Here is a 26,917-nt window from a genome sequence, read left to right on the forward strand (position 1 = left end):
TAGATGCAGCTTGATGAGAGCTACAGATCTCTCCACTGATATGTAGCAAAAGTGTGTCCGTTGACAGTGGGCGACAACCCAACAGAAGGCTTTGGCTACAGCAGCCTGGGACTGTTATTAGAGAGGCTGTCCTGAGGACCCTGCCTTTGGGAGCGATTTGTAGTAGCGTTTGGAGGAAATCTTGGAATACAGACAACAGATGCTGAATGTCTTGAAAGTTCTCTGGGCACTGGAAGGTTTGGAGTTTCTAGACAATTAGGAATGGGAGCTGAAGATCCTCTACATATGGCTGCTAGATTCTGCTCAGCAGCTGGTCTGGGCTCCCTTTGCCTGGGACTATCAAGAAATACCAGCTGACAGCTCTGAAATCCTGACTGAAGAGTCGGCAATGTGGCAGAATAACAGTGTGCTTTGCTCATCTCTGCCCACAGTTATGAAAGCGGAGGTCTTATGGCCTATGCAGCAAGTGCGGACTCACCTTGACAATCCTGTTTCTGCACAGGATGATCTTGGATGGAGGATTGTGTCTGTCCAGCAGCCGGATGAGGGTACGGGAGATGGAGCAGTCGTCTCATCTCTCCAGCCACAGATCACAAAAAGCATGGAGTTAATTGATTTTTCATTGGAGGATGTAACATACATTGAAATTTCAACTGAAGTGCTGACAACAAGGCAGAGCTCTGCTAGCCTCTGCCCAGCACCGGTAACATCTTCTGGGTTTCAGGACAGGAGATGGTGAACCTCTATCCCCAGATACCAATTCCAGAGACTAGTGATTTAATAGACTTTTCTGCTGAGGAGGAACAACCAGCAGTGAACCTCCAGCACAGGAGCTAGTATCAAGGCAGAATGCTGCGGACCTCTGCATGCAACAGTTGGTGACCCTGGAGTAAGTGTGCAAGGCCACTGACTTTTCAGTTTGCTTCCCAGTGGAACAGCTGGCATCAGGGCCGAACATCACTAACCTCTGCCCCAACCCAGTGGCAGTTCTGGAGGCCCAGGGTGAGAAGGTGGCGGTCACTCCCCAGCAGCAGATCAGAAAACAGGGGGAGAAGGGAGAGGAGGTGTTCATCCTCCCTCCTCAACAGCAGTGTAGTGACTTAGGAGGGAAGGAAGTCATCCTTGCTCCACAACGAGAGTCCAGGAGTCTGGAAGATGGAGCAAGCAACTCATCTTCCCAACGACATATACACAGTTCGGAAGAGAAGGTGGTCGTCCTTCCTCCCCAGCGGCAGATACAGTCTGGGAGTGTCAAAGCCAGCCTCCCTCCCCAACAGTTATCCAGAGCGGATTATGTGGGGGTCCCCAGCAGAAGTGTTGGCAACAGGGCAGAGTTCTACCAATCTCTGCCCAGCATCAGCAACAAATTGCAGAGTTCCACGTAGCCGGGGAAGTCGGCCCATCGCCCCAGCGACAAGTGGATGTAGTGAAACTTCTACCCCCAGCCGAATCACTGGCAACGCGGCAGAGCACCACTGGCCTCTGCCTACCACCTACAGTGTCTCCATGGCTTCAGGAAACTGGGCAGTTGGCCCCTCTCCCCAGCAACAGATCGAGCCCTGGGATGGTAAAGACCACCCAGCTGAAGCGCTGACAACCTAACAGAGGGTCCAAGACCTCTGCCCCACAACTGCAGTAGTTCCACAGGCCCAGTGTGAGAAAGTTATGGTCACTCCCCAGGAGCAGATCAGGATCCAGGGGGAGAAAGGAAAGGAGTTTGTCTTCCTCCCTCCCCAACAGTCAGTCAGAGCAGAGGAAATGATCTTTCCTCCCCAGCGGCAGATCCACAGTCGGACTGGAGGAAGCCGGCCCCCCTCCCCAAAAGTTAGCCAGAGTGGATGATGTGGGGTCACCAGCTGAAGCACTAACAGTACAGAACACTGCTGCCCTCTGCCCTCAATTAACAAAAGAGGGATTTCCTGTGAAAGTGGATGGGACTGTGGCCTCCAGTGACACAACCCCAGAAAAAGGTCTGATATTGAGACAGGAGGATATCAGCCTTGCTCTACAAGCACTGAGGAGTTTTCATCTAGATAAAGTGGATGTGACTACAGTCTCCACCTGTATACCCCAGGGATTCTGGCCAGTGGGCCCAGATCCCCAACAGTATGACGGAGTGAGCCCAGCTACCCTGTCTTCTCTTCAGCAGCTGAAAGGATTCCAAGGAGGGCCAGTCCACACTTCTCCCCAGCGGCGAGTATGTTCTACAAGAGAGGCAGAGGTTGGCTGAGTGAGTAATGCTCTGTTTGGGAAAATTTGTTTTGGGGTACTGTGTGGGTACGAGCATTGGGGGCCTGGAACTACTGACTAACTTCGAAATCAACCCATCTGGGGTCTCCCACTGTGTTAGTCTCCTGCCGAAAGGGGAGAATTGTGACAGACTCACCCGGGATAGAGGTTTTTGGAGAGGACGGCAGGCTAGCCTCTTGCCTACTGATTATGGGCCCTGGCTTTTAAGGGAACAGTACTCTTTGTGAGATGTATTCCTGGGGGACCCTTGGAGTAATGTTACTTTGGATTCAAGTCCATGTCTCCCCAAGAGGCCCGTGGTCCCTGTATAGTGCCTAGCTGCCTCATTACCAATAGTGACTGCTTCACACTGTGGGACTTAAAGCAGATGGTGATGTCATCAACTCAAGCCACCTGTCTGGGGTCACCTGCTATAATGTGTTTATTGTAAGTAGGTCTAGTGTACCTCCTAAGGGTCTTCCACCCATTGTTATTTGTGCTAATTAAAACACCTATTTTCTGCTAGCAAATTTACTGTGGGGATGTGTCTATACTTATAATAATGTGTATTTTGCTTTGTGAGCTCGATGCCAGCAAGTCTGACCTGAAGTGGGGTTATCTTATTAATCACAACATTGTCTGGCTGGGCATTGAGTCACCTAGGCTTTTTTAAGTAACTAGTTAATTAGCGCATGTTAATTATGTTTCTGGTTACAGTTTGTATTGTTAGGGTAATATGATTAGGAGGGGATTGTACTCCTGTGGGGTATATATTCTGTGTAAGTTTGTCAAATAAACGTTCCAGTTTTGCAGCCAAACGAGTCCTTTCTAGTTCTTGGTTGCAATAGTTGGCTATAATATCTGATATCTATGTTCAGACTGGAGGAAGCGGTATACTGACGGAAGCACTCAAGCGGAGTGTGGATGGTTCCATCACAGTTGTCACCAAGGCTTGACTTGTGCTCTTCAACTCCATTACATAGAGGGATTGATGAGATTAGCAGTTTACGTGAGAAAGGCAGGGCTTTTTGTGCTTTATTTAGGCTCGCAGGAAGTGCCAAGGGCACAGTATTTCTGGCAGGATTGACAGATTTATTCTGTACTTGCCAAAAATGTGCTTAGCCCAAAAAAGAACACTAATACAGCCACCACATCTAATGACTGGTAAGCTGCAATAAAATATACACTATATTGCCAAAAGTATTGGGACGCCTGCCTTTACATGCACATGAACTTTAATGGCATCCCAGTCTTAGTCCAAAGGGTTCAATATTGAGTTGGCCCACCCTTTGCAGCTATAACAGCTTCAACTCTTCTGGGAAGGCTGTCCAAGGTTTAGGAGTGTGTCTACGGGAATGTTTGACCATTCTTCCAGAAGTGCATTTGTGAGGTCAGGCACTTATGTGGACGAGAAGGTCTGGCTTGCAGTCTCCACTCTAATTCATCGCAAAGGTGTTCTATCGGGTTGAGGTCAGGAGTCTGTGCAGGTCAGTCAAGTTCCTCCACCCCAAACTCGCTCATCCATGTCTTTATGGACCTTGCTTTGTGCACTGCTGCGCAGTTATGTTGGAACAGGTTGGGGCCGTATCCAAACTAATTAACAGTAATGAACTAAAGCGCTAATTGGATAATGTGATGATTCTAATATTAAGTGATATAGTGATTCAAATATTATATAATTTTGTGAATTGCTATTAAATGTGATATTCCAAAAAACTAAAGTATACTTCTATATCAACAATATAAAAAATATAAATTAGTATAAAGCCGCACCTCTGTATTAGTGTTCTGATGCCACTCAAAAAGGTTATATGTGAGTGCGCTAAATACGCTGCTATTTATGTGCTGGAAATATTTATAATACTTAAAATAAAATACTTAAACTTGTTTAAGGCAGATATTGATCCACATATTCGAGATCTACGATAAACATTCATGTAGTAATCCTAAATGGGTATAGATATCAAGTCCACATACTGCACTATAGACAGTTCAACAAATGTTGCGATTTCACCCTAAATTAGCTCACTGTTTCCTTTGATGATCCGCTGGTATACTTCTCCAGTATTCAGTTTCATTCATGCAATCAAACAAAGAAAATATTCATTGCGCAATGAACCTTTCACCTTAATCTCCTTCAGAGGAGCCAAGTGACGTCATCTGAAGTGCCTGATTGATACTTGCAGCACGGTGCGAGGAAGAGATCGCCGTGGGCGGCTGACTGCTCTATGCGCTGATGTGTGATGCTTACACAAGTGAGTGTGCTTAGTTTGTTTTGCCAAGGAGATTAAGGTCAGAGATTTCTTTGTTTTGTTTTGGCGCCACACCAGCTTCTCATGTCTATAGTGCAGTATGTGGACTTGATAACTATACCCATTTAGGATTACTACATGAATGTTTATCGTAGATCTCGAATATGTGGATCAATATCTGCCTTAAACAAGTTTAAGTATTTTATTTTAAGTATTATGAATATTTCCATTTCACATATAGCCATATCCAAACTGTTCCCACAAAGTTGGGAGCATAAAATTGTCCAAAATGTCTTGGTATACTGACACCTTAAGAGTTCCCCCTTCACTGGAACTAAAGGGGCCAAGCCCAACTCCTGAAAAACAACCCCACACCTTAATCCCACCTCCATAAAACTTTACACCTGGCACAATGCAGTCAGGCAAGTACCGTCCTCTTGGCAACCACCAAACCCAGACACCTCCATTGGATTGCCAGACAGAGAAGGGTGATTTGTCACTCCAGAGAATAAGTCTTCATTGCTCTGGAGTCCAGTGGTGGCATGCTTTTCACCACTGCATCTGACGCTTTGCATTGCACTTGGTGATGGATGGCTTGGATGCAGCTACCCAGTCATGGAAACCCATTTCATGAATCTCTCTACACATTGTTGTGCTAATCTGAAGGCCACACAAAGTTTGGAGGTCTGTAGCTATTGCAGATAGTTGATGAATTCTGCGCATTGTGAGCTTCAGCATACGCTGACCCCGCTCTGTCATTATACGCGGCCTACCACTTTGTGGCAGAGTTGCTGCTGTTCCTAGTTGCTTCCACTTTGTTATAATACCACTAATGCCCCGTACACACAAGCGGAATTTCCGTCAGAAAAATCTTGGATGGTTTTTACGATGGAATTCCGCTCAAGCTTGGCTTGCATACACACGGTCACACAAAAGTTCTCTGACCGTCAAGAACGCGGTGATGTACAACACTACAACAAGCCGAGAAAATTAAGTTCAATGCTTCCCAGCATGCGTAATTTTTTGCGTGTCGGAATTGCATACAGACTATCGCATTTTCGGATAGGAACTTTTTCCAACCGAAAAATAGAGAACCTCCTCTCAATCTTTTGCTGGCTGGAATTCCCGCCAGCAAAAGTCCGATGGAGCAGACACACAGTCGCATTTTCTGACCAAAAGCTCTCATCTGAGTTTTGCTGGCAGCATTGTGTACGGGGCATAACAGTTGACCGTGGAATATTTAGTAGCAAGGAAGTTTCATGGATGGACTTATTGCCCACGTGGCAATGTATCACGGTACCACGCTTGAATTCACTAAGCTCCTGAGAGCGACCCATTCTTTCACAAATGTCTGTAGAAGCAGTCTGCATGCCTAGGTGCTTTATTTTATATACCTGTGGCCATGGAGGTGATTGGAACATCTGAATTAATGATTTGGAGGGGTGTCCCAATACTTTTGGCAATATAGTGTATGTTTGCTCATAGATATCCTTTAACCACTTCCTGCCCGGCCCATAGCAGATGACGGCCGGGCGGTGGTTCAGTTATCCCGACTGGGCGTCATATGACGTCCAGCAGGATAACATGCCGCCTCGCGCCTGCAGGGGCGCGCATTGCGGCGATCGGTGGAGCGGTGTGTCAGTCTGACACACCGCTCCACCAATCTTGGTAAAGAGCCTCCGGCGGAGGCTCTTTACCACGTGATCAGCCATGTCCAATCACAGCTGATCATGATGTCAATAGGAAGAGCCGTTGATCGGCTTTTTCTCACCCGCGTCTGACAGACGCGAGTAGAGGAGAGCCGATCGGCGGCTCTCCTGACAGGGGAGGTTTGTGCTCATTGTTTATCAGCGCAGCCCCCCCTCAGATCACCACACTGGACCACCAGGGATCGCCACTAGGACCACCAGGGAAGGGGCATCATGTGGATGGCCAGATATGTACCCCATGGTCATCCACATGTGCCCAATCTGCCCAATCTGTGCCAATCAGTGCCCACAAATGGGCACTGATTGGCACCATTATATAGCAGTGATGCTCAGCAATGCCACCCTTAGGGGCATCAGTGCCATCAATCAGTGTCATCAGTGCCACCCATCAGTGTCCATCGGTGCCACCTGTCAGTGCCCATCCGTGCCCACCTATCAGTGCCCATCAGTGCCCATCCGTGCCACCTATCAGTGCCACCCATAAGTACCCATCAGTGCCACCCATAAGTACCCATCAATGCCACCTACGAATGCCCATCAGTGCCGCCTATGAGTGCCCATTGGTGCCACCTATGAGTGCCCATCAGTGCCGCATACCAGTGCCACCTATCAGTGCCCGTCAGTGCCACCTATCAGTGCCCATCAGTGCCGCCTATTAGTGCCCATCATCAGTACCCATCAGTGCCACCTCATCAGTGACACTTCATTGGTGCCATCTCATCGGTGCCCATCAGTGCCGCCGTATCAGTGCCATCAGTGCAGCCATATCAGTGCCCGTCATCGAAGAAGAAAATGTACTTATTTCCAAAAAAATTTAACAGAAACAAAGAAAAACTTGTTTTTTTTTCAAAATTTTCGGTCTTTTTTTATTTGTTGCGCAAAAAATAAAAAACACAGAGGTGATCAAATACCACCAAAAGAAAGCTCTATTTGTGGGAACAAAATGATAAAAAAATTTTTGAGTACAGTGATGTATGACCGCGCAATTGTCATTCAAATTGCGACAGCGCTGAAAGCTAAAAATTGGCCTGGGCAGGAAGGTGTCTAAGTGCCTGGTATTGAAGTGGTTAACAGTAAGATTTCCTCTAGGAAAATTTGACAATAAATGTTAATACGATGACAGATAAATTATTTCAATACCAATGTGAGAGCCTAGAGCAGCCACTGATATTCCATTATCTTCCCTCTAGAGCCATTGTGTCCTGCATGGTGTCCTGCAGACTGGATCCTGGTGAACGGCAGCTGCTACTACTTATCAGACGGCAAGAAGAACTGGACAGACAGTCAGAGGTTATGCAATAAGTATGGCGGCTCCCTAGTGATAATAAGAAACAACACAAAGGTGTGTAAATAGTATTCACCATCCATTCCTTCTGATAATGAGTGTGGTCCTACTTAAGTCTATGGGAGTATCAACGGTAATGAGAATGAATTCCTGAGAATGAGGGATGGAGATGGAGTTGGAGTAGGATGGTGGGCAAGGCATATACCGGGGCTTGTCAAAAAGCGTGTGTTTTTTTTTTTAACCTTTTATTTTTGTTGCGAATGAGTAGGAGTGCTTATTCATTACTTATTCATGAGACGGGTGGTATCTGGGGACCCCTTATTTTTAAAGGGGGCTTCCGGGTTCTAATAAGCCCCCACTCACAGACCCCCACAACCGCTGGGCCAGGCTGTGAGGAAGAGGCCTTTCATCATAAGGATAAGGTGCTTTGCCAGGGGGACCCCCCATGTGGCCTGGTATGGTTCAGGGAGGGGGAGTGACACTCATCCCTCTTTTCTTGGCCATCCAGGCTCAGTTAGGAGTCTGGTATGGATTTGGGGGGGGGGGGGATTCATTTTCCTTTCTTGTTTTTTCTGAGGCCCCCCTTAAAATCCATTACCAGACTTGAAGGTTCTTGTGTGGGTTTTTGGGGGAGACACAACTCCCCCCCCCCCCCCATGATTTTGATTTTAAATGAGTGCTTTGTGTGCCACTTGTTTTTTTTTTTTTAACCCTTTTATAGATTAGATACCCAGACTAAGTTTAGCAGCACTAGTAGTTGTCAGTTATCTTGACATTAAGAACTAGGAAACTGCATTACTAGTTCTCCGCTGCAATTTTAGTCAAACATTCTCACAGCAAGTGCATTTTCCATGTAGACTTGTGGTCACGAAGGGGTTAAAATGGAACTCTAGACAAATAAACAAATAACCGACTGAAATATAGTTAGAATGATTTCTATGATGTATTTATTCACAGGAAGACTTGAAAAAGCTAAATACACATGACGATTTTTGGATCGGGCTCAGGAGGGACCAAAACAAATGGAAATGGATCGATGGCACAGTTTATACTGAGGAGTAAGTATTGTGTGTATATTATGAAACAACTTGTCTTCTCCTGTCCTGTATGTTAGGTGTAATTCTCAGTATCTGCTGTTATTCTGTATGTATGTACTCTGCACAGTACCACTTCTCTTGTCCTGTATGTTGGGTGTAATTCTCAGTATATGTCCTTATTCTGTATGTGTGGACTCTGCACAGTACTACTTCTCTTGTCCTGTATGTTGGGTGTAATTCTCAGTATCTGCTCTTATTCTGTATGTATGGACTCTGCACAGTACCACTTCTTCTTTCTATTTAGCTATATAGGGTATGGAGATGTGAGTGTGTGTGTGTGTGCAGGATCGGGATGACAGGATGGAGGTGTGTGTGTGTGTGTAGGATGGAGAGGATAGGATGGAGTTGTGTGTCTGTGTGTGTGTGTGTAGGATGGAGATGATAGGATGGAGTTGTGTCTGTGTGTGTGTGTAGGATGGAGATGATAGGATGGAGTTGTGTCTGTGTGTGTGTAGGATGGAGATGATAGGATGGAGTTGTGTCTGTGTAGGATGGAGATGATAGGATGGAGTTGTGTCTGTGTCTGTGTAGGATGGAGATGATAGGATGGAGTTGTGTTTGTGTGTGTGTGTAGGATGGAGATGATAGGATGGAGTTGTGTCTGTGTCTGTGTAGGATGGAGATGATAGGATGGAGTTGTGTCTGTGTCTGTGTAGGATGGAGATGATAGGATGGAGTTGTGTCTGTGTCTGTGTAGGATGGAGATGATAGGATGGAGTTGTGTCTGTGTGTGTGTGTAGGATGGAGATGATAGGATGGAGTTGTGTTTGTGTGTGTGTGTAGGATGGAGATGATAGGATGGAGTTGTGTCTGTGTCTGTGTAGGATGGAGATGATAGGATGGAGTTGTGTCTGTGTCTGTGTAGGATGGAGATGATAGGATGGAGTTGTGTTTGTGTGTGTGTGTAGGATGGAGATGACAGCCATCCCCACGAGACAGAGACCCCAAATGGCTGCTGCTCGACCCCCCCCCCAAAACAAAACACAGAAAGAGTGGCCAGCCATTATGGTCTTCCCGCAGAGATGGAGATGCAGAGAGAGCCCAAATTGCAGCACTGAACATACAGTGCCTCTGCTCGGGTCCACTCCAGCCTCACTTGTGTTGCAGTTCAAGGCTCAAGGCAGGCTGGAATATTCATCTTCAGCCCTCTGAGGCTGACCATGCCCCCTTTCCGAGTCCCACCCAATCACTGAGAGGCAAGCGCCACCTGACCTTCTCGCATTGGTGAGTGAGAGTCCTGAAAACTGGAGCCACCTGAGCCGCTTAAATGATGCTGGGGAGGAAATAGGGCTGGGGAGGGATCTGATCTGTGTCCCCAGCAGTGTGTGTTTGTTCTACGTGCAACCAGCCCCGCACCTGTCCATGACAAATGGTAATTTTCAAGACTCAGCCTAGGACAAGGACATTTTGTGACAGCTGCTAAGTCCATCTATGAGTGTCCCGATTAATTTGGGACTGTTGGCAACTATGCATACCCCTGAGCCCAGCGCTGCGCTTGACATATTCCTGAACCCTGTGCTTCGTGCATTACATACTCCTGACCCCAGCAGGCTGTGTGTTATATACTCCTGACCCCTGCAGTCTGTTTGTGTTATATACTCCTGACCTCTGCACTCTGTGTTACATACTCCTCACCCCTGTACTCTGTGCATTACATACTCCTAACCTCTGCAGTCCATGTTACATACTCCGGACCCTTGTAGTCTGTGTGTTACATACTCCTAAACCCCTGTAGTCTGTGTGTTACTTACTCCTGACCCCTGCAATCTGTGTGTGTTATATACTCCTGTAGTCTGTGTGGTACTTACTCCTCACCCTTGCAGTCTGTGTGTTATATATTCTTGATCTCTGTACATTACATACTCCTGACCTCTGCAGTCTGTGTGTTACGTACCCTGGACCCCTGTAGTCTGTGTGTTACTTACTCCTGACCCCTGCAGTCTGTGTGTGTTATATATTCCTGACCTCTGCACTCTGTGTTACATAAACCTCACCCGTGTACTCTGTGCATTACATACACCTGACCCCTGCACTCTGTGTGTGTGTTATAGTTTGCTGACCCCTGCACTCTGTGTGTGTGTGTGTTACATACTCCCGACCCCTGTAGTCTGTGTGTTACATACTTCCGACCCTGTAGTCTGTGTGTTACATACTCCTGACCCCTGTAGTCTGTGTGTTACATACTCCTGACCCCTGTAGTCTCTGTGTTACATACTCCTGACCCCTGTAGTCTGTGTGTTACATACTCCTAACCCCTGTAGTCTGTGTGTTACATACTCCCGACCCCTGTAGTCTGTGTGTTACATACTCCCGACCCTGTAGTCTGTGTGTTACATATGCCTGACCCCTGTAGTCTGTGTGTTACATACTCTTGACCCCTGTAGTCTGTGTGTTACATACTCCTGACCCCTGTAGTCTGTGTGTTACATACTCCTGACCCCTGTAGTCTGTGTGTTACTTACTCCTGACCCCTGTAGTCTGTATGTTATATACTCCTCACCCCTGTAGTCTGTGTGTTACATACTCCTGATCCCTGTAGTCTGTGTGTTACATACTCCTGACCCCCATAGTGTGTACAACACACTCCTGACCCTTATGCTTTTGTGACTTACCCTCTCCTGACCACTGCACAGACATAGGTTCACTTACTAATATACTGGCAGGTGTCCTGCAGCTAACTAAGCACACTTCACTATGTCTCTAGTCATAGTACTCAGGGCATTTTGTGTTTATACCTGCAATGTCTGCCTCGTGGTCCAAAAGTCTGTGACCAATTATTTCAGGGTATTTTTTAAAAGGATCGCATGGTTTTGTGGGTGTGGCTACAAATGAGGGTGTGGTTTTTGGGTGTGGCTAAAAGTGGATGTGGACAGTAGGCTGTCCCCAGATTTCATTTTCAAAATCTGGTAACCTTGGTATAGCAATCCCCCCCCCCCCCCCCGGTAGACAATGGCCATAAATGTTGAAGCTTTATAATCAGCTGTTGCAGTGTAATCCTAATCCCTGCAGTGTCTCTATATGTTGATGATAATATGTCTACAGGGTGGAAGAGTACTGCGATGACATCGGGCTGAACTGTACCTATCTGAACGGAAAAATAATGGCCTTGGACTGCGCCACGACTCGACGCTTTATATGCAGCAAAACAGCTAGCGGAGCTAAACCTGACCTTCCTGTCTCTTCTGGACCTTCCCTAATATAAGAAAAGCTTGTCAATAGACATTGAACTCCACTCCAAGCAGCGGCAGTGTGCAGACCCAGGAACACCATCCTTCCATCCGTCTTCCATAAAAACTTCCTGTCATTTATATTCTATTTTAAAGCTAACTTTTTTTGCTAGTTTTCAATAGAATAGGGAATGGGGAAACCCTCCATCAGGTGTTACTTTGTTGTCTGTGTTACTTTGGGGAGATTTAGCTTCATTCCCTGTACCAAAGACCAGGACCTCCATTAGAAATCACAGGTCCCGTACAGTTTAACACTGAAGATAATCCTCTCAGATGATTATATGAGGATGATTACTATGTGCAGGCCACATAATATATAATGTATGTTTATATAATAAATTATTTTTTATATTTATGTGATCTGTTATATATGTTCACTGAATGATGTCCTGAATGAAAAAACAAATTTACGGTAAATTGTTTGATACACATTGTTATAGCACACTCTAGTTAGGGTTTAGTACTACTTTAAGGGTGAATTTATAAAAAAAAATAAAAAAGTGCATAGTTACATAGTAGGTGAGGTTGAAAAAAGACACAAGTCCATCAAGTCCAACCTATGTGTGTGATTATGTGTCAGTATTACATTACATATCCCTGTATGTTGTGGTCATTCAGGTGATTATCTAATAGTTTCTTGAAGCTATCAATGCTCCCCGCTGAGACCACCGCCTGTGGAAGGGAATTCCACATCCTTGCCGCTCTTACAGTAAAGAACCCTCTACGTAGTTTAAGGTTAAACCTCTTTTCTTCTAATTGTAATGAGTGGCCACGAGTCTTATTAAACTCTCTTCTGCGAAAAAGTTTTATCCCTATTGTGGGGTCACCAGTACAGTATTTGTAAATTGAAATCATATTCCCTCTCCAGCGTCTCTTCTCCAGAGAGAATAAGTTCAGTGCTCGCAACCTTTCCTCATAACTAAGATCCTCCAGACCCTTTATTAGCTTTGTTGCCCTTCTTTGTACTCGCTCCATTTCCAGTACATCCCTCCTGAGGACTGGTGCCCAGAACTGGACAGCATACTCCAGGTGCGGCCGGACCAGAGTCTTGTAGAGCAGGAGAATCATCGTTTTATCTCTGGAGTTGATCCCCCTTTTAATGCATGCCAATATTCTGTTTGCTTTATTAGCAGCAGCTTGGCATTGCATGCCATTGCTGAGCCTATCATCTACTAGGACCCCCAGGTCCTTTTCCATCCTAGATTCCCCCAGAGGTTCTCCCCCCAGTGTATAGATTGCATTCATATTTTTGCCACCCAAATGCATTATTTTACATTTTTCTACATTGAACCTCATTTGCCATGTAGTCGCCCACCCCATTAATTTGTTCATGTCTTTTTGCAAGGTTTCCACATCCTGCGGAGAAGTTATTGCCCTGCTTATCTTAGTATTGTCTGCAAATACAGAGATTGAACTGTTTATTCCATCCTCCAGGTCGTTTATAAACAAATTAAATAGGATTGGTCCCAGCACAGAACCCTGGGGAACCCCACTACCCACCCCTGACCATTCCGAGTACTCCCCATTTATCACAACCCTCTGAACACACCCTTGTAGCCAGTTTTCAATCCATGTACTCATCCTATGGTCCATGCCAACGGACCTTATTTTGTACAGTAAACGTTTATGGGGAATTGTGTCAAATGCTTTTGCAAAATCCAGATACACCATGTCTATGGGCCTTCCTTTATCTAGATGGCAACTCACCTCCTCATAGAAAGTTAATAGATTGGTTTGGCAAGAACGATTCTTCATGAATCCATGCTGATTACTGCTAATGATATCGTTCTTATTACTAAAATCTTGTATATAGTCCCTTATCATCCCCTCCAAGAGTTTACATACTATTGATGTTAGGCTAACTGGTCTGTAATTCCCAGGGATGTTTTTTGGGCCCTTTTTAAATATTGGTGCTACATTGGCTTTTCTCCAATCAGCTGGTACCATTCTAGTCAATAGACTGTCTGTAAAAATTAGGAACAACGGTCTGGCAATCACCTGACTGAGTTCCCTAAGTACCCTCGGATGCAAGCCATCTGGTCCCGGTGATTTATTAATGTTAAGTTTCTCAAGTCTAATTTTAATTCCGTCCTCTGTTAACCATGGAGGTGCTTCCTGTTTTGTGTCATGAGGATAAACACTGCAGTTTTGGTTACTGAAGCCCCCCGATTCACTCGTGAAGACTGAGGAGAAGAATAAATTCAATACCTTTGCCATCTCCCCATCCTTTGTAACCAGATGTCCTTCCTCATTCTTTATGGGGCCAATATGGTCTATCCTCCCTTTTTTACTGTTTACATACTACCAAAATACCTGGGCATACCCGGGCAAAATCAAAAGTTTTCAGGCTATATTCCATGCAGTTTGTATGAATGGGGAAAACACTGCATTGTGGCCACTAGATGGAGCTGAGGAGCATAGGTATTTGTTATAGTAGTCAGTGCCATCTAGTGGGCATTTTGTGGAATTTTCCCTGTTTATACATTCTTGATCTGTAGAGAATATAGCCTGAGAACATTCGATTTTGCCCTATGCATTTTTATTTTATATATAAACAAGGGTTTAAAGTGGAACTGAATTTAAAAAGTGAAAATTTGCTATGTTATAGGTAACATCTTAAAATGTTATTTTGGCCAAAACAAGTTCCCTGAAAGAAATATAAACCTTTTGCACACTTCTTGTCCCTGGACCGCTAAAATTAGTTGCCAATTTCTCAGCACCAAATGCCAACATATAATCTATTTTTCACAAGGAAGGAATAACTGTAGACAGTTCAACAAGAAGGGTAGTATCCCAAACAACTAAAAAGATTGACTGTTTCAGTCAATCAAAGAAACAAAAAAAAGATGATTGCTGATTGGAGAGAAGTGTCATTGTATCTTTTCCTTGACCATTCACAAATCTTGATGTAACTATGTGCAGGGTTGTAGAAATTTAGGCAATGCCTAAAAATCCTGCTACAATCTGGAATTCCTATTACAGATTCCTGCCCTTCAGCTAAAAGTCTATATCTTTTTCATGCAAGTGTTTTCTGTTTTTTATTTTACATTTTTATTGCTTGAATGTTGGCATTTTCAATGAATACAATATTACCAAAAGTATTGGGACACCTGCCTATACACGCACATGATCTTTAACCACTTCCATACAGGGCATTTTCACCCCTTTCCTGCCCAAGCCAATTTTCAGCTTTCAGCGCTGTCGCACTTTGAATAACAATTGCGCGGTCATACACTGTACCCAAATTAAATTTTTATCATTTTTTTCCCCACTAATAGAGCTTTCTTTTGGTGGTATTTGATCACCCCTGCGGTTTTTATTCTTGCGCTATAAACAAAACAAGAGTGACAAGTTTGAAAAAAACACAATATTTTTTACTTTTTGCTATAATAAATATACAAATTTTTTTTTTTTTTAAACAAATTTTGTCCTCAGTTTAGGCCGATACATATTCTTCTACATATTTTTGGTAAAAAATATTGCAATAAGCGTATATTTATTGGTTTGCGCAAAAGTTATAGCGTCTACAAAATAAGGGGATAGATTTATAGCATTTTTATTATTTTTTTTTTTTTTTTTACTAGTAATTGCGGCGATCTGCGATTTTTATCGTGACTGCGATTTTTATAGTGACTGCGATATTGTGGCGGACACATCGGACAATTTTGACACATTTTTGGGACCATTCACATTTATACAGCGATCCGTGCTATAAAAATGCATTGATTACTGTATAAATGTGACTGGCAATGAAGGGGTTAACCAGGAGGGGGCGCTGTAGGGTTAAATGTGTTCCTAAGGAGTGATTCTAACTGTGGGGGGAGGGGATTCACAAGGGGAAGAGACCGATCGGTGTTCCTCTGTACAAGGAACACACCATCGGTCTCCTCCCATCTGACAGGACGTGGATCTGTGTGTTTACAAGAACAGTCACAGAGTTGTTGTGAAGCCACTCCTTCATTATTTTAGCTGTGTGCTTAGGGTCATTGTCTTGTTGGAAGGTAAACCTTTGGCCCAATCTGAGGTCCTGAGTACTCTGGAGAAGGTTTTCATCCAGGATATCCCTGTACTTGGCCATATTCATCTTTCCCTTGATTGCAACCAGTCGCCCTGTCCCTGCACCTGAAAAACACCCCCACAGCATGATGATGCCACCACCATGCTTCACTGTTGGGACTGTATTGGACAGGTGATGAGCAGTGCCTGGTTTTCTCCACACATACCGCTTAGAATTAAGGCCAAAAAGTTCTATCTTGGTCTCATCAGACCAGAGAATCTTATTTCTCACCATCTTGGAGTCCTTCAGGTGTTTTTTAGCAAGCTCCGTGCCGGCTTTCATGTGTCTTTCACTGAGGAGAGGCTTCCATTGGGCTACTCTGCCATAAAGCCCTGACTGGTGGAGGGCTGCAGTGATGGTTGACTTTCTACAACTTTCTCCCATCTCCCAACTGCATCTCTGGAGCTCAGCCACAGTGATCTTTGGGTTCTTCTTTACCTCTCTCACCAAGGCTCTTCTCCCCCGATAGCTCAGTTTGGCCAAACAGTCAGCTCAAGGAAGGGTTCTGGTCGTCCCAAACATCTTCCATTTAAGGATTATGGAGGAACCCTAAGTGCAGCAGAATTTTTTTTGTAACCTTGGCCAGATCTGTGCCTTGTCACAATTCTGTCTCTGAGCTCTTCAGTCAGTTCCTTTGACCTCATGATTCTCATTTGCTCTGACATGCACTGTGAGCTGTAAGGTCTTATATAGACAGGTGTGTGTGGCTTTCTTAATGAAGTCCAATCAGTATAATCAAACACAGCTGTACTCAAATGAAGGTGTAGAACCATCTCAAGGATGATCAGAAGAAATGGACAGCATCTGAGTTAAATATATGAGTGTCACAGCAAAGGGTCTGAATACTTAGGACCATGTGATATTTCAGTTTTTCTTTTTTAATAAATCTACAAAAACGTCAACAATTCTGTGTTTTTCTGTCAATATGGGGTGCTGTGTGTACATTAATGAGGAAAAAAATGAACTTAAATGATTTTAGCAAATGGCTGCAATATAACAAAGAGTGAAAAATTTAAGGGGTTCTGAATACTTTCCGTCCCCACTGTATAGTGGTCAATGCAATCTGCAACAATAATCATTTGAACAGGAACAGCTGATAACTGCTGATAACGGCTGGGTCTGCCCCAACACAGCACTGAGTCTGTTTGGTAATCGGCCAATCAGCGATCGCTCAAGGAACACATGACCTGTATCACATGATCTGGAAACATAAACAGTCTCAGCATGCAGTGTAACTAGGCAACCATACCAATTACCCAGTAGTTAAAGTGGTGTTCCGGCCAAAATTATACTTTTTAAATAAAAATACCCCTATAATACACAAACTTAATGTATTCTAGTAAAGTTAGTCTGTAAACTAAGGTCTGTTTTGTTAGTTTATAGCAGTAGTTTGTTATTTTATAAACTTACAGCAGGCCGTGGCCGTCTTAAGTGTGGGCATCTGAAGCCAGACTGTATTTCTTCCTGGATCTCATCCTTGCACATGCTCAGTGCAGCACAAGCAGTGTAATCGGTTTCAGGTCAGGTTTCCATAGCAACAGCAGTGTCAGAGGAAGTTGCTGCCCCTTCCCAGAAGGCATTGCAAACAGGAAATGATGCGATGGGCCACGGCCAGGGAGGAGGAAGTGAAAAATGAATACAGCAGATATACAGTAGGTGCTGAGAAATTTTTTTTTTTAAATATCCAATTCGTTAACAGTGCACAGTTTAGTGAGGGATGCTGAAGAGTTGTAAAAGTGGGTGTAACTCCACTTTAAGACACTGCTATCAATATGTTTGCATAGCATACACCCTGGTGACTCGAAGCATCTTGGTACACGAATATAAAAGATATAACATCACACAATACAAAGTGGTAGAGCTGAGCTAGTGTAAATATTGATGGTACATGGATCAACATAATAAAATATAATGCCCAAAAACGGTCGTGCTGTAGTCATGCTCATAATTGCATAAAAATCGGCCGTGGTAATATAGTACCTAACATATTGTTCAATATATGGTCAGAAGTATATTAATTATATCTCCACAATCAATCGTGCCAAAAAATTAATTGAAAATAAACCAAACATTCACATTAATCCAAAAAAAAAAAAAGAATGAACAATGCTAGTATATGGAATATGCATTATAGAGAACTGACCTAGAAAGAATCGAGGTACTATAGGGCCTAACACATTATCCAATATGTGATCGATAGTGATCTATATCTCAACAATCGATCGTACTAAAAGATAGAAAAACAACCAAATATTTCCATTAATCCAAAATCAATAGCAATGTTAGTGTATGGAATGTAAATAGTATGGAGAACAGACACAAACAAAGTGTGTATTTGTAAACATAAAAAACACTAATTGCATAAATGTGCAACGTGTAACCTTAGGCTTTATTAATGAAGGCATTGATATTCCAGTCTATGTTCGTCCCATGCGGAGAGTAGAATTTGAGCTGATGGATCCAGAATGTCTCTAACTGTGAGACACCTCTCACACATGATTCACCTCTCCAATGAGGGACGAATTTGTCAATGACCTGGAACTTAGTGCCTGAGGGATTTTTGTCGTGAAAATGCAAATAGTGTCTGGGTATGCTACGGTTAATGCGACCTTTCTTAATATTAGCAATATGCTCTTCACCCTGATCGAAAACGTTCTAATGGTGCGTCCAACATATTGCTTTTTGCATGCGCATGTAAAAAGATAGACAATAAAGCGGGTAGCACAGGTAGTAAAATGCTTCATTTGATAAATCGCAGAAGTGCTTGTAGATTCGAAAGTCTCGGATTTTCTCCTCCCGCATACACTGTGTATTCAGACATTGCATTTACGACAGGGGTAATACCCCGTCAGGTTATGGAAAAAAAGTAGGTCTGATAGGGGGATTAATCACATTGGGTGTAGTCCGATTCCTTAAAGATGGAGCCCCCTATATACAATTCCAGCCTTATCTGGAAGAATGGGGCCAAGCAGGGGATCGTTTTTAAGTACCCTCCAACGCTGATTGAAAATGTTTTTAATTTGTTTATTGTTGTACAGAGAATTCGGTGATAAAGGACCATTTGAACTTGGCGTCAGGCAGGGGCGTTGCTAGGTCTACAAAAGATCTGGGGCTAGAGCCCATAGCACAGTAGTAAAGAAAGTCATACGCTTGGGCATACACATGTATATATAGTAATATACATGTTTATATCCTCAGAGAGCCCCCTACTTACATCAGGGTCCCCAGAGAGCCCCCCTTACATCAAGGTCCCCAGAGAGCCCCCCTTACATCAAGGTCCCCAGAGAGCCCCCCCTTACATCAGGGTCCCCCGAGCCTCCTCCTTACATCAGAGTCTCCAGAGAGCCTCCCCCTTGCATCAGGGTTCCCAGAGAGCCCCCTTTACATTATGGTCCCCAGAGAGCCTTCCCCTTAAAATCAGGGTCCCCAGAGAGCCTCCCCCTTAAAATCAGGGTCCCCAGAGAGCCTCCCCCTTGCATCAGGGTCCCCAGAGAGCCCCCCTACTTACATCAGGGTCCCCAGAGAGCCTCCCCTCCCCTTGGGGACCCCTGCAGAGACTCGGGCTCTGGGCCCCAGATTCGGGGCTATACCCCCAAAAGCCACCCCCTAGCAACGCCACTGGCATCAGGAATACGTTTAGGTTGTTTCATAGTTAAAGTACGTCGATCGATCTGAGAGACCTTATTGAGCTCCTCGTCTATAGTTGTCGAAAGATATCCTTTTTTCGACAAATCTAGACTTTAACTTTCCAGCCCGTTGGTGGAAATCGGACAAATTCGTACAATTTCGTCTAATACGAAGTAGTTGGCTGCGCGGTACCGATTTCAACCACGAGCTGTAATGACTTCATGGCTGCTCTTAACAACAATGAGAGGGGCATTGTGTTGAGCTACGAGTCTAGTTCCACCACCATACATTTCCTAGATTTGGAAATTTCCATTGTCGATCACCAACTTGTTACTAAAACTTTTTTCAAAGCGACCGACCGGAATGGTTACATTCCGGTCGACAGCTGTCATTACAGCTACCGAATTCTTCTAAAGAATCCCAGACCAGAAGGGACAAGGTTGAAGGGTAAGTTCACCTTTGTTCTCTTTTTTTTTTTTTTTTCTAAATTCCCCTATGTACGAATATAATATTAATGTCCTTTTTTTTTTTGCAAGAATATCAACACTTTGCATTATTTCTACATACACTTACTTCTCTGTCCTCATGGATGTTTGTACAATCAGATTGTATGGCCATCTTTGCATTTCAGAAATGCGCTGCATCAAAAATCGCAGTAAAGAACACACCAAGCTCCTCTCTAAAAGTTCTGAAGCTTCTTTGGGGCGATTGTTGTGTGTAGGGCAGCCCATTCAGGTGGATGGGTTGCCCAATGTTTGATGAGGGTAAATGCTCCAAAACGCCTCCCCCCTCGCTAAAAAAAAAAGACGCATGTGGGAATGCGAGTTCCCAGTATGCAGAGATGTGAATGGGGCTTGACAGTTGAGTGTTTCTGTCCACTCCCTTTTATGTACTTGTTAGACATGTGCATTCGTTTTCGTCCGAATCCATTTTCGTCCGAATTTCAGGTATTTTCGTTATCGTTTTTAACAAACGATAACGAAAGTGCAGAATCCGAAAAACGAAAGATCCGACATAAACAAATGCTTTATTTTTTGTTGCTACAACAGTTCGCTATAGATAGGAGATTCGACATGATGATGACAATAACATCTGTGTCCATTCTTGGTGTCAGTGGGAGTAATAGTGCACCATTGTTGGTGTCGGAAAAGAATAGTGCCCCATCATATATTCTCTTCTGTGCTTCTTATCCTCCACTTGAGTTGAGTTGAGTTTTTTGCCATGAGGAAACATGTTGAACTTCCAGTGTATATATATTGATATATAGATATATAGATATATTGATATATTATGCAATCTGATTGTATATTGTGTATTTAGTGAGAAGGGTAATCACTGATTGATTGCATTTCATTTAAAAAACATGCAGCTGGGAGTGGGTGGGTGGGTGGATGATGCAGGGTGTGTGCTAATGAGGTCAGCTGGTCAACTCCTTCCTGTGTCATAACATATAGTCTGACCAGGAAGTAAGACAATACAAATGGATACGTCTGGAAACATGGATGAGGACAAGTAAAGTAATTGTATGTAGAATTAATGGAAAGCATTCATATTTTTGCAATGAAAGTACATGAATGCTATATTGGTACATAGGGGAGCTGGAATTTAGAAGAAAAAGAAAAGGAGAACAAAGGTGAACTTATCCTTTTAACTAGAATAACGGGAGCTTTATAAAACTCAATTGAAATAAACAGGTTCATCGACTAGTATACTCGAAGGTGCACGCAAGCACACACTCTTTAGATATTATGCATATCAACTTTTTGAGATGGGAACGAGGGACACCTATTAGCAAAAGTATGTGGACATAGTATACCCCCCTAACAAAACAAATTAATAGTTAAAGCCACAAGTGCTTTTTTTTACCACGACTATTCCTTTATACTAGCTTTTGCAATTTACAAATGCAGCAATTTAGAACGCTGATGAATGGTTAACAGCGGGAAACACTTTTTGAAAGATAAAAAGTGCATTTTATATAAAACTATATAGATCAGACCAAAATGAGGGACAAATAAGGAGGAAAGAGGGACAGAGGGACTTTGTTCCAAATCGGGGACAGTCCTTCAAAATCAGGGACGGTTAGAAGCTATGGGTAACAGTAGTAAACTTTTAAGCACTTGCTCTATAACCCCTGCTTCTGGTCTGGATTTAGCAGAAGCTGTTCCATGAACAAGATATGTATAGTCCTCCTTCTTGAGTTTCCAACCCAACAACCCAAACACAGGAAGTGCTATACAGAATTAATTCAATGATAAGCTGCACAGCTGTACAAATACAGACAGAAAAGGGCAGCAGATCTCTACAAAATGTATGGAGCATCAGCTACACACAGTATACATTGTTGTGCTCCTGCAACAGAACAGAGACTTCCCATTTCATTCCTGGAACAAAACTGAACCCAGGCTGAGCGCTGCTAAGCCATTCACAGTAAGCTTAGTATTTAATGAATAATTACAAGGCTTCCTCTAAATGGCTGGGGTGGAGAAATAGACGGGTGACATCATCATCTCAACCTAAACCAATCAAAGGAAGCCTTGTTTTCAGCAATAAAATACAAAGCTTCCTCCCATTCCGGGATAGGGAAGTCCCCATCCTGCTTCCGCAACACAGCAATGTATACTAAAGGTGTATACAGTTTTCAATTGTCACACTTTGCAAATATGTGAAAATAATTTGCAGTTATAATTCCACCTTTTGCGACTAAGTGCAACGCCACACTTTTTTTATTTTCTGCAAAGGTCTGCAATCAATCTGCAACTGTCTGCTTGCTTTTACATACAGTAATTGTCACTGGTGTTATGAACTAGATTGCAGCAGAATTAATAGACCCATCTGCCCCATAACTAAGAAGTGACATGGCGCACCTTTTAAACAGGTGCGATTATCTGAAAACAACTTTTAAAATGTTTCTATGCTGTCTTTGACAAAAAAAAATCTGTGGCCAATCTGCCTCCTCATGCCTCATCACAACAAAACAATGAGCGCAAAGTGATACGACACATACAGTATCTCACAAAAGTGAGTACACCCCTCACATTTTTGTAAATATTTTATTATATCTTTTCATGTGACAACACTGAAGAAATGACACTTTGCTACAATGTAAAGTAGTGAGTGTACAGCTTGTATAACAGTGTAAATTTGCTGTCCCCTCAAAATAACTCAACACACAGCCATTAATGTCTAAACCGCTGGCAACAAAAGTGAGTACAACCCCTAAGTAAAAATGTCCAAATTGGGCTTAATTAGCCATTTTCACTCCCTGGTGTCACGTGACTCATTAGTGTTATAAGGTCTCAGGTGTGAATGGGGAGCAGGGATTGTTAAATTTGGTGTTATCGCTCTCACTTTCTCATACTGCTCACTGAAAGGTTAACATGTTTCCTCATGGCAAAAAACTCAACTCAACTCAAGTGGAGGATAAGAAGCACAGAAGAGAATATATGATAGGGCACTATTCTTTTCCGACACCAACGATGGTGCACTATTACTCACACTGACACCAAGGATGGGGCACCATTCCTTCCACTGACACCAAGGATGAGGCACTATTCCTTCCACTGACACCAATAATGGGGTACAATTACTCCCACTGATACCAATGATGGGGCACTATTCCTTCCACTGACACCAATAATGGGGCACCATTCCTCCCACTGATACCAATGCTGGAGCACCATTCCTCCCACTGATACCAATGCTGGAGCAGCATTCCTTCCACTGATATCAATGATTGTACACCATTCCTCCCACTGACACCAATGATGGGGCATTGTTTACTCCCATTAATGCCAGGGCATTTTCCACTCACACAGACAGACCCCCCCCCCTCCCAAGTCTGAAAAACAGTAAACTGACCCTTTGTTTAGAAAGTTTGGAGACCTTTGACCTAGGCCAACTGTACGTGCAGATCTGATAATGTCCATTCCTAAACTGTCTCCATTCCATTAATTTCACCAACAATCTTCCTACAAGATTATACACCAATCAGGCATATCTTTGACCACCCATCTAATATTGATCAGGTCCCTCTTTATCTACCAAAACAGCCCTGACCCGTTGAGGCATGGAGCCACTAGACCTCTGATGGTATGCTGTAGTATCTGTCACCAAGCTGTAGGCAGCAGACCCTTTAAGTCCTGTAAGTTGTAAAGGGGGGCCTCCATGGATTGGACTTGTTTTTCCAGCACATCCCACAGATGCTCGATTGGATTGAGATCTGGAGAATATGGAGACCAAATCAACACCTCAAATTCGTTGTGTTCCTCAAACTTTCCTTGTATTCATCAGACCAGGTCCCCTACTTCTGTAGTTCAGTTCCGATGCACACATTTCTATTGTAATGCTTTTGGCTGTGGATATGCAGCCCCATACAGAACTAACTGCAATTCCCATTTTCCTGACAGACTCCATGGCAGTCTACGTGTGGGTTAACCCCGCCTCCTCTCCAATGCTATAGGACCCCATTCCCATAAATGAGTACTCACCACTAGCTACTGCGTTCCTTTTTTTGTCCTCCTCCAATGGACCTACACAAGATGTTCGCGTCCGGTCGGATGGATCCAAGATCAGGGCATACCTCTTGCGGTGCAGCTCAGGGCCCAGCCATGGGCGGGCGAGTAGCGTTTAGAGGCTGAAGTTTACCCCTTTGGTGGAGGGATGGTCGCCTCTGTATGCCGGAACTTCTGGACGCATCAATGGCTGGCAAGGTCGGAAGCATAATTTTTGTCTCCATGGCAGTGTTTTCTTTGTATAGTCTGTCTCCCCCTAGGCCCCCCCCCCCGGCTCTTGTTACGATCAAAGGCGGTCGTTTTTGGGATCTTTTTCACCCCTCATGGCGGCTGGAGCGCTGGTGCGTTCCAGCTCGCCTCAGCACTTCCGGGTGCCGCCGTTCGCGGTGTTCGCACGTGCGCAGTAGCCTCCTCGAGACCAAGACTTGGCTCGCACATGCGCAGTACGGCGGATTCTCGGCAAACCGCACATGCGCAGTACGATCGCCGGCCTACGACGCAGATGCGTGGGGGGCGGTGACGTCATGGGCGGGGAGCTTTAAATATCGCTCATAGACTCTCTCACAATGGGAATTCCCTCACAGTGAACGGGAGCGGAGCGGTCTTCCCCATACCCAGCTCTGGTCATCTCCAGGTGAGTGCTTGCCTGTTTTTGGTTACACTCTGTTGTTCTTGGATTTGAAAAAAAAAAAAGGGAGAAGAGAAAACAGTATTTAACATAGTGTAATGCAATATATCTATTTAAAAAAAAAAAAAATATATATATATATATATATAAAAAAAAAAAAAAAAAAAGAAAATCTCTTCCTTTATCATGGTTTCTATGATCAAATATGAGGTGTTTTTTTCTTTTTGGCATATGTCGCAAATACACATGTTTGTTTTGGGGGCAGATGACTTTTTCTTACTGGTTCCTCGGCCTATTCAGGCCATTTTCTTTCTACAGACCGGCTACACTGTGTCGCCCATTATCTGAAAATCATGGATAATTCACCGCCTTTAAGTGGCCAGCCCTCTCGCACAAGGTATGTGCTTATGAGGGAGGGGGTGGATAGTCAGTCGCATTGTAATGTGCGTTATCTGATGTTGGTCCCGCCATTTCCCCTTCCCTACTGTGTTTTTTCTTCCAGTCCTTCTAGATCGGACCCTCAGATTTTGGTCCAGAATGACAAAGACCTTGCCAGGCCACAACGCCAATCTCCTTCAAGATCCAGACGAGACTCTGCATCTGGAGACCACCACCAGAGGAGACACTCTCATTCCTCCTCCAGACACCACTCCCACCGCCATGACAGCCGCTCTGATCGAAGAGCCTGCTGGGGATGTGGAACGCGAGTTCCGGAGGGCAAGTCATTATGTGATCGGTGCTATGCCCGGGCGGTCAGGGAAAAAGACATGGAGAACCAACGTTTGGAATCTCTTGTTAAACGTGTGGTACAGCAATCCCTGAAAGAGTTGGATTCTCCCCACATGCTAAGCCAGTCTACTTCACTGTCTGGCCCCCCGGCTGATGAGGCCTGTGAAGACCTGGGCACTTCCCAGCCTTATGCAGCCTCTCTTGATTCCTCAGACGATGATCCTCAGGAGGAAGAGGAAATCGGAGGTTTTGACTTCAACATGGTTTCACCATTAATTAAGGCAATCAAGGAGGCCCTCAAGTGGGAGGATCCCGCTACTCCCCCAGCTAAACAGAAAAAATTCTTCAAACAACTGGTAAAAGAACGCTCAAGTTTCCCGCTCCTTTCGGAACTGAAAGATATTATAGATGAGGAATGGAGTAAGAAGGACAGGAAGTCCTCCATGTCAAATAAAACCTCCAGATTATATCCCTTCAAGTCGGAAGAAGTGAAGTATCTGGAGAATGCTCCCCTCGTAGACGCGGCCTTAATGCGTCTGGCTAAACATGTCGCACTTCCCCTAGAGGATGCGGTGTCCTTCAAGGATGGTCTCAAGAGAAGGATTGACCAGGACTTGAAGAGGATTTATGGGCTGGCCGGCACGGCCTGTAAACCGGCCTTGGCTCTAGCAGCTATGTCAAAAGCCATGGAGGCTTGAACGGAGAATGTGGATTCCTTCCTTAAGGGAGTTTCGGAGGAGCTAGCGGGAAGTTCAGCAGCTGCAGAATTAAAGCTAGCGGCAGTCTTCTTGGGGGAGGCATCCATTGATTTGATACGCCTATTGGCGCGGATTATGCTGTCGTCAGTCACGGCCAAGCGGGCCTTATGGTTACGTCCGTGGCTTGCTGACCCGGTTTCCAAGCAGGCCTGGTGTAAGATTCTCTTTGAGGGGTCTTCACTGTTTGGCAACAAGCTAGACGATGCCATAACACGTGCCACGGGTGGCAAGTCGGGCTTCCTTCCCCAAGATAGATGTCTTCTTGGTCGGAAGAAGCCTCAGTTCTGGAGACGTTATCCGGAGCGCTCTAGGGAAGCACGCTCATACAAGCCCGGCAGGGACTTCAGGAAAAACTGGAGCAGAGGTCAGACATCCTTTCGCAAGTCCACCAAGGGCCAGACATCCAGTGGTCGTGAGCAGGCGAAGTCTTTTTAAAATTGCGCCCGCCCAGGCGGGCCGGGTAGGGGCAGGGCTGCACCTTTTCCGGCATGTCTGGGTGGCCTCGATCTCGGACTTTTGGGTGATAAAAACAGTCTCGACAGGTCACAGATGGACCTTCTCCAATACTCCTCCTCCCAGATTTGTCTCCACTCTTCTGCCCCGGTCGGAAGATCAAAAGCAAGCTCTACTGTCCTACATGGACCTTTTGAAGTCTCAGGGAGCAGTGGTACACGTCCCCAGGGATGAATGGTTTTAGGGGGTATAATCCCCTCTCTTCTTTGTTCGAAAAAAGAGTGGCTTTTGGCGCCCGGTCATAGACCTGACCTACCTGAACGAGTTTATAGAGCAAGGGAAATTCAAGATG

At 44.5% G+C, this 26,917-nt stretch overlaps 1 protein-coding gene across 1 annotated transcript in view; it reads left to right on the forward strand.

Annotated features, from left to right (window-relative positions):
• The window catches only part of LOC141139146 (C-type lectin domain family 2 member D-like), an 84,920-nt gene extending 72,766 nt beyond the window's left edge, over window positions 1-12,154 (forward strand). Inside the window, exons 3-5 of the mRNA XM_073624988.1 lie at window positions 7,381-7,532; window positions 8,433-8,533; window positions 11,615-12,154. Coding sequence (XP_073481089.1) covers window positions 7,381-7,532; window positions 8,433-8,533; window positions 11,615-11,774 — 413 coding nt within the window. The 3' untranslated portion in view covers window positions 11,775-12,154. The remainder of the gene's footprint in view (window positions 1-7,380; window positions 7,533-8,432; window positions 8,534-11,614) is intronic.
• Window positions 12,155-26,917: the final 14,763 nt, after the last annotated feature.

This window comes from Aquarana catesbeiana, linkage group LG04 (assembly GCF_042186555.1).
Source record: "Aquarana catesbeiana isolate 2022-GZ linkage group LG04, ASM4218655v1, whole genome shotgun sequence".
Taxonomy (NCBI): Eukaryota; Metazoa; Chordata; class Amphibia; order Anura; family Ranidae; genus Aquarana; species Aquarana catesbeiana.